Below are 8,695 nucleotides of genomic sequence, written 5' to 3' on the forward strand. Positions count from 1 at the left end.
TGTTTACCAACCCGCACATGTAGAGTACGCTTTGTGAAACATATCCAATTGCCAGTAATAACTTATTTGATTAATAAATAAATAAATAATCAATCAATTATTTTTTCAAACGCAATTTCACCTTGGTCGGCTTTATTGAAGATACGTTAAACATAAAATTACAATTGTAATTTTCAAAGAATAAATTTGCTTAACAAATTACTAAACTTGTATTTATTCAGTATTTTCGCATTAGTTAGATATTTATCTTATAACACTCAGTCAAAAACAAATGATAGTCACCCAGTTTCTAACATTGACTGGTAGAGTTAAATAAAGAAATAAACGTGTAATAGCAGTTTAAAAAGTTAACTGCTATTTTGTAATTCATGTGTTTTTCGATTAAATTGAATGCGTTGTAGATTCAGTAAATTATTACATGTGTTGAGTTTAAACTTGATTTTCACATAATCTTTGTATTGAGTGGTTCTATTTAATGTGTTAAATATTACATTATGAATATTCCGGATCGGTCGATCGTTGAGATGTGGTATCCAATGGCATTGTCAAAATTCACTCGTAAAACTACTCCTAAATAACTGCATTGCTATATAAAGGGCAATCAATAGTTTCTGCAAGTGAATATTCACAGCCAAGAAGATGGAAAACCCCGTGGCAGAGATATTACAATACTGCAAATCAGTCCAAGCATTTTTGTTTGCATTTCCACTTGCTCCAGAACCTGTTTCTATTTCCTCCACACCCCGAGTAGATAAAAGGTTCACACGTTCCCGTTGATTGGTCGAAATACCATCGTAATAGCATTGCTCTACAGTGACCTGAATGTGACGAACCTGTACATCGATTCTTATCTGTGAAATACAAAAAGAACATACAAGTTACATCTTATACTCGTGAAGTTTTGGTGCGCCGTGTAACAGTACGGCATGAAAGAAAAAAATTAAGGATATACTTTAAGAACAATATTATGCAGATGGAAATACTGTGGCTGTGCACTTCCGTATTATATGTCGGATACTTCTCATTAATCAAAGGGAAACTGTAAATATATTTATATATGCATACCATGCTGACACTTGTGCATATGCTGTACATATATATTTTGTCTGTTTTTACAGGCGGTTACACGCATTGAGCATTCGTTTCGATAAGTATTACCGTCAGAGCCACACACTGGTATATACCCTTTATAACACATGGAAGGACAGACGCATCTACCCCATTTGCATTGCGCATAAAATCCGCATCTCATCGACGCACATGGATCGGAATTTTGTCCTAAAAATAAATTTAAATTAGTTAATCTAACGCAATCAGTCACTAAATTTAAATCTGGCCACACTGCCTAAAATACTATAAATAATTATCAGGTATTTATTCCCACAAACATACAGTGACTGGGCGTTAGAAAAATGTGTATCCGCTCCATATCCCGTTGTCTTACTTGTATATCTGGAATTTTTGTTTAATTATTTCCTGACCGCCTCGTTTTTTTTTTTCGGTTACTATATATATCCAATCATAATGCAAATGCTATGGCCTGCCTGACAGCTTATATGCAAACTTAAATTTACCGGCACAATCCAGAACGCTACCATCATTGTCGATAAATTTTGCTATACATCCCCCACAGTAATCAACTTCACATCGTGCGTATGGATATCGCTCGCACTGAGTGACTTCGCAAGGGTTCGTCGGACATTGTACAGACTTAGTACCATCTGGGCAAATGAACGTGTCCTGTGGAATGGCATCTTTCGTGTATGTTGCTGTAATATGTAAAAATACAAAGTTAGGTTTATATATGATTTAACGAGAACACGTACATCGAAGTACTGTGGTTTTAGGACGTACGTATTATATGCAATATGCCGAATTATTATTCAAAGAAATATATATTTGCATACCATGCTGACACTTGTTCATATGTTGTACATGTATATCCTGCTGGGTTTTGCAAGCGGTTACACGCATTGAGCATTCGTTTCGGTAAGTATTACCGTCAGAGCCACACACTGGTATATACCCTTTATAACACACGAATGGACAGACGCATCTCCCGCGTTTGCACTGTGCATAAAATCCGCATCTTATTGACGCACATGGATCATCATTTTGTTCTGAAAATGAATAAATTGGTGAATTTAAGAAATCGGTCATGGGGTATATTTCTACAAACATAATAATATGGCTGGGCGTTATATTTGGGAAAAATATCTATTCGTTCCAAACCCCGTTTTTCCATGCAAAAATAATATATCAAACATATGATCATCTGAAACTAGTTGTATATCTTTATTTTTTTGACTTGTTTATGTTTGTTCTGGATAGTATATATATATAAGGAATTATAATGCAGCTGTTAAAGCCTGCCAGCGCATAATAGTTACCACAGCAGTCCAATACGCTACCATCATTGTCGATGAATGTTGCCTTACACCTCCCACAGTAATCAACTTCACATCGTGCGTATGGGTATCGCTCGCATTGAGTGACTTCGCATGGGTTCGTTAGACATTGTACAGACTTGGTACCGTCGGGGCAGATAAACGTGTCCTGGAAATGAACATTTGATGAGCACTGTACAAGTATGAAAGTAATTAAACAATATACAAATACACGGGTGAGAGAGAGAGGGTAATTTAAGTGTTATATGTCGTTTTTTTATGACACAGATGTAATTTCCATTTCTATTAACGTCGGTTTGCAATAATATGTATTATAAAAGAAATGTGCGATAACAATGTATATAATCAAAATGGTAATTGTTTGGGTAAAGTACGTTTAAGAAACCTAATTTATGTTCGATAATATGGCATACTCACCACAGCCCTGCATACAATAAAACAACATGCTGCCCCAATCGATATTCTCACTAAAACTGGTAGCGTCCGCATCTTGATTACCCAAAGCTATCCATAAACGTGTATTAATAGAATAGTTGACGTTAAAATGATAATAAATTCCGACACTCCACCTTACTGTACAAACGCGAATGTAAAGCAACGGCGTTGGGTAGTATAAGCACACCATACGATATACCTGTTGTAATAGCTAAAGTAAACATGGCATGTTATTAAAGGTAAATTCGAGTATGTCAGTTACAGTTATGTCACCTCCTGATCAAACACATACGGGCATGCGATGTTATTCAATTTCCTTTACTCTAAAGATTAAAACTTTTGTTCAGTAGATTTTATAATTACGCGGGCATTTAGTATCATGAAATGAATCAGTGACAATTACATTAAACAGTAAATCAATTAGGCTTGCATACAGTCCCTTGTTTTTTTTCAGTGTATTTTTTCCAATGAAATAAATTATTAAGAGAGAGTATAAAAGTTGGGTTACTGCGACATATCCCTTGCAAGTAACACACGTCCCGTGTTTATAACGCTGTAACCCCGGCTTTCGCCATTTATATACTCACATTATATATTATTTTATTGAAAAACACCAAAAAATGTACAAGAGACTGTATGCAAGTGTAAATGGTATATCATCATAAATGTTGTGAATTACCATGAAATTGGAGCTAATCCTAGTTTTGCCGCCCTCTCTGGCAATTCCGTCTTTGGTCTGTGTAAAATAGGGATGTCATGATGGTGCCGGTTTGTAATAAATAAAACAATGTATCATTTCACGTGTGTTTATTAGTTTGTTTATTTTTATATTTTTGCAATCAAATATACTATATCATTTGACTATGACAATTGTTTGTGAAGAGGAACTATTTTTGCACCTTTTAACCAACCAGCTAACTAGCAATATTTTTATCGGTATTTTTTACTACAATACTAAGTAGCAGGTACGGTGTTATAGTCAACCGCTGGTATCCGCCACTGACATAGGAAAGAAGTTTTTGTCATCGGCGAAGACACTGAGATGATCCCTTCCGAGGTTATTGGTCCGCGGCAAATGTCGGACAATATAATAATTATTTATAAGACATCGAGAAACAAGTTTCGAAAAGAATATTCATCAATGTTTAATCTTTTCAGAAATGTAATTATTTTCAAAATAATCAAAAGTTCCTATTTTACTATTTTCTGTACGAGCACCAACTTTATAAAATGGTTTTATTTCATTTGAAAATTAACGCTTAACTATACTACTCATCCTGGAGTGCTAATCGTAATGTGTCGCGTCATAAATAATTGTTTATCGCAATTTTTTTATTTTTTCTATTTCCAGTTTGTTTCAGGCAGACAGTTAATATATATACGAGAATTTTTCGCAACATGTTTTGCCTGAAAGAATCTCCTAAGTAATTATAATGTATATTGATGCTGTAATATGTTGGTGGATGTCATCCTTGCAAAGTTTAGACACCATTGTATTTGAGATGAAAGCATAATGTGAGTTTACAAATTGTGTTAAAATAATACAGGGATATATATATTATAAACTGATTTTTTGCAGGATTACAATTTGAAACCATCAACTATGAATAATTGATACAGTACACCAAATCCATCCTGTAATATGCAGCATATCACGGCGATAAAGTAGTTTGGTTTGGGGTCACCGAGTATTGTTTTTTTATGGATATTGTCACCAGATATTTAATTAGGTTATCCCAACGATAGTAAATCCTGTGTAAATTTGTGAGAAATTCCGTGATATTCTGTTTAGACGTGAAATCTGCAATACAGTCTGGTTAAGTCTGATCACTCAAGATTATGTGTTAATTACACATCGCACTGTCATGGAGAATCACCCCTCCGTTCAATCTCAATCCAGTGGTAATTGGAAGAAATGGCCCGAAATAAATCAGCGTGTAAACTATCATGTGAAAAATTCACTTATTGAGCTACAGCCCACAGTCACTGGAATGTAGGATATATATTCGTTTGTTTAATTTTGATGTATAATTTTATTGTAAATTTCATTTTTGAGCTTCTCGTCAGTCGTACATATAGACACATCATTAATGCAGTCTAAGAGCAATTTATTTTCCATATTGTTTTACTAGGTGTTTTGTCAATAATACCAAATAATCATGCAAATAAAATGAACTGAACGACAGAATATATAGATATAATGCTGGTCTTTAACGAGGCTGTACGTGAATGTCAAGCGGCTGATGAAAACAAGAATCAGTTATTTTGGAAGAGATCCCCTGCGACAAATAACGATTCAGCTATCTAAAGAGAATGCAGATTATTGGATGACATCCAACTACAAATATATATATATATTTTGGGCAACTGGTTAAAATAAATATTGCCTGCATAGCTGGATTAGTAATACAGGAGCACGAAGTGCGTCGCTCACAACGATGTCACGCAGCTTCACCGCGAGTGGCGCCCTAGGGGATCCAGTATCATCGAGCATTGCAAATTCAAAGTCTGAGAAGCAAGACTATATGTACCTCACGAGTCATTGATTCTTTGCATTCGGAATGTTACAACGACATATTAAAATTCGGATTCAAAGACTGACTGCAGTAATTTTTATTCTAGAAACACAATATTTCAACAATTGTAATGACGTGGCAACACATATAGGCTGACACATACCACATACATGTAAAAAGCGCCCGCTAGAAACGACCATCGTATTCATTCGCCGACTGTCGTATTTAAATTGAACCATAATAATATGCGCACACGTAATAACGAATACGTATACGTAATGTCTGCAGATATAATCCATGCCATGGGAATGCAAGCAAACACCAAATGGAAACGAAAAAGCCAGCGGCAAATATTTGCTTGTAATAAAAATAACAAAGCAAAACAGGTTTACTAGATATTTTATTACTAACCCTCATCATATAAACTAGTTCTCAAAAAAATAGGTTGACAAACAGGCGACGACGATACAAAACTCGTTGCCCGGAAGAAAAGGGATTCTCTCATGCTAAATTTCCTGCCGCCGACTCTGTAAAGGCATTCCTTTCATTGTGTTGCATCGCCGCTAGGTGGCGCGATTTGTAGCACAGGTGTATCGAGAGACACGTACATTCCTGTGTCATCAATTCATCTGTCATCTTGTCATCTGTAGTCAAGCTTGTAGATGAACCGTTTTTTATGAATATAAATGTGCCAAAAGTTATTTAATATATCATGCCTACGTCACGTGGATTCACATGGTCTCGAAGTGGAATTTTAAAAATATGGAGAACGCAGACAATAACGAAAATAATTTCAACCTCAACTGCGTTACTTTGCTGTCTTAGGTTTATTGCGTTTCTAAAATATTTAAATGCCGCGATGTTTATAAATGCGCCTGTATCTATTTTATGTTTTGTTTAATTATTTGTTTGCTCGAATCAAATGTTAACCATGAATCAGTCAATCACATTACATAACACGCCACTGGAAAACAAAAATTTGCAAAAATACGCACATCACAAACCCAGTATGCGTATTATCCGGAATTTACAATAATCATAATTCAAAACCTTTTTTTAGCTATTTCACATGGGATTCTATTAAAAACATGATTAATAACTGAAAAGGTCTGTTTTTATAATTGAACCAAACGTGATAGTGCAATTTTACTATGTATTGTAATTTATGTGGAATAATAAATAACACCCACGCAAATAATAAGTTGGAAATTATTTTTTTCCTCAAACATACTTTCTTTCTTGTCTGAAACTTCAATAATATTTAATTATCTAATTAAAAAGAACGAGAAACGTGAGATTGTGCGCATTTTAAAATGAAATATGCTATACAATTCCATACACGACTGCGGTATACATGTCCACGCCTGAGTGGTTTTCATTGTTCTTACAATGTTCGCATCTTGAAAATGTGGCAGATGAGCGCTATAGGCAATCGCACCGTGACGTCATCTTACGTTTCCGCCAACCAGTATGCGAACGGCTGATAATAAATATATCGATAGCCCGTGATCTGAAATGATGTGACAACGTTATCTGAATGTTGTTTTATTAACAAGGACATATACATATATATTTAATATCAGCAATAACAAACAACGTTCTATTTTATCTTCGGACGTAAACGACCGGTTCCTGCAAATCAATCACTGCAAAAGCGCGCAAAACGTAAATGAATGCGACAGTCGATATTGAAGAGTTTTATGCCAACGTAGGCAGTTGTCATTAATGCAATTGAGTACAAGTGTATTTGACGTTCACCTGGGTCTAATTTTATTAGTGAATAGAATCGGACATTTGTGAGGTACATTCCACGTGAGTAGATGATCCAGGTGCGCTGTCTTGGTGATAAATACGTTATAATACAATCATTTATTATCGTTCCAGGTTAGTCAATTGTTCGTAGCTCCACCTATTGTTGTGTTTTTGATCAAGCACCCAATGGTGGATACATATAATCTTTCAAGCGTAGACGATATCATATGTGGCGCTGCACTGCTGGGAGTGGAACACGTGAACTCACTGAAGAGAAGGCTAAATAACGATCAGCTCACTGTACGCCAAGGTATGGCAGCATGGCACTTTAGTACAATACAATACAATTTCACCAGATAAAAGATAAAATACAAAGTAAAAACCGAAAATAGAGATATACATAATTATCTGGCGAGGACAAGAGAGGTAGTTCTAGTAGAACTAATCTAGTCTCTAGCCCTTGTATATTCACTGATAGCAGAAAAAAAACTGATAAGGACAGTGAATTCATAAAACATATTAATATATTGTTTAAGAGTACATAATACATAAGGAGAAAAATTATATGAAATATGCTGATAATAGTGAAATAACAATACTGTAAATTGAATGATAGAGAAATAAAAATAAAATTGATGTTCAATTATTTAAAAGAAATTGTTTTAGGGTAAGCTTGAAGCGATTTCTTGATGTTAATGTTTTAATGGAAATTGGAAGATCATTCAAGTGTTTTACTAAGGAATATGTTAAACTGTTTTTAGTTGAGCTTAGTTTTACTTTTGGAATTTCAAGTTTGTCAGAAATAACTGAACGTGTCAAATAAGAGTGAGAGATTGAGGAGGCATAATGATCCAGAGAACGAGCATAACGATCGCCCTTCAGGTCATAAATAAACATGCACGTTTGGAACTTGCATAATTTATGCACATCAAGGATGCCCAATCTTTTAAGGAGTTGTGAGCTTCTTGCACGGGGATTTGAAAAAGTGGCAAAGCGAATACATTTATTTCTGTAATTTTAAAATCGGATCTATAATGGTACTGAAAGTGTTGCCCCATATTTCAATACAATAGCTTATGTGTGGAAGAATGAGTGAATTATATAGTAATATTATAAGTGATTTGGGTAGGTAGTGACGCAAATATGAAATGAATCCAATCATTTTACTAATTGTTTAAACAATATTATTTATGTGAGGTCTCCAAGTAAGTGATCTTTCGAGAGTGACACCAAGATATAGCACAGAGGAAGCAAGTTCCAAAGGAGAGTTATCAATATTTAATAAACTTTGCATAGTTGTCTTCTTTTGAGCTGTTTTGAAAACCATAAAATTAGTTTTATCAATATTTATGGTTAATTTATTTGCCTTGCACCATGTGCAAACCTTATTCAATTCTGAATTAAGTAGGCCAATATCAATAGAATCATTGTTAACGGAGTGAAACAGATTTTTGTCGTCAGTAAAAAGCCTAAACTGGAAAATGTTGGATGATTTTACAATATCATTGATATAAATTAAAAACAAAAGTTGTCCAAGGATGGACCCTTGTGGAACCCCACAAGAAATTACTTTATAATCAGAAT

At 34.6% G+C, this 8,695-nt stretch overlaps 1 protein-coding gene across 1 annotated transcript; it reads right to left on the minus strand.

The window, feature by feature from the left end:
- Window positions 1-509: 509 nt before the first annotated feature.
- Window positions 510-2,904, minus strand: LOC146739424 (agrin-like). The gene is made up of 6 exons (XM_085502779.1): window positions 2,826-2,904; window positions 2,391-2,556; window positions 2,001-2,120; window positions 1,575-1,769; window positions 1,066-1,278; window positions 510-851 (listed from the first exon to the last, which is right to left on the minus strand). The coding sequence occupies exons 1-6, from the start codon at window positions 2,895-2,897 to the stop codon at window positions 679-681; spliced, it is 939 nt and encodes a 312-aa protein (XP_085358905.1). The 5' UTR covers window positions 2,898-2,904; the 3' UTR covers window positions 510-678.
- Window positions 2,905-8,695: the final 5,791 nt, after the last annotated feature.

Source organism: Saccoglossus kowalevskii, chromosome 8 (genome assembly GCF_978046115.1).
Source record: "Saccoglossus kowalevskii chromosome 8, keSacKowa6.1, whole genome shotgun sequence".
Lineage (NCBI taxonomy): Eukaryota > Metazoa > Hemichordata > Enteropneusta > Harrimaniidae > Saccoglossus > Saccoglossus kowalevskii.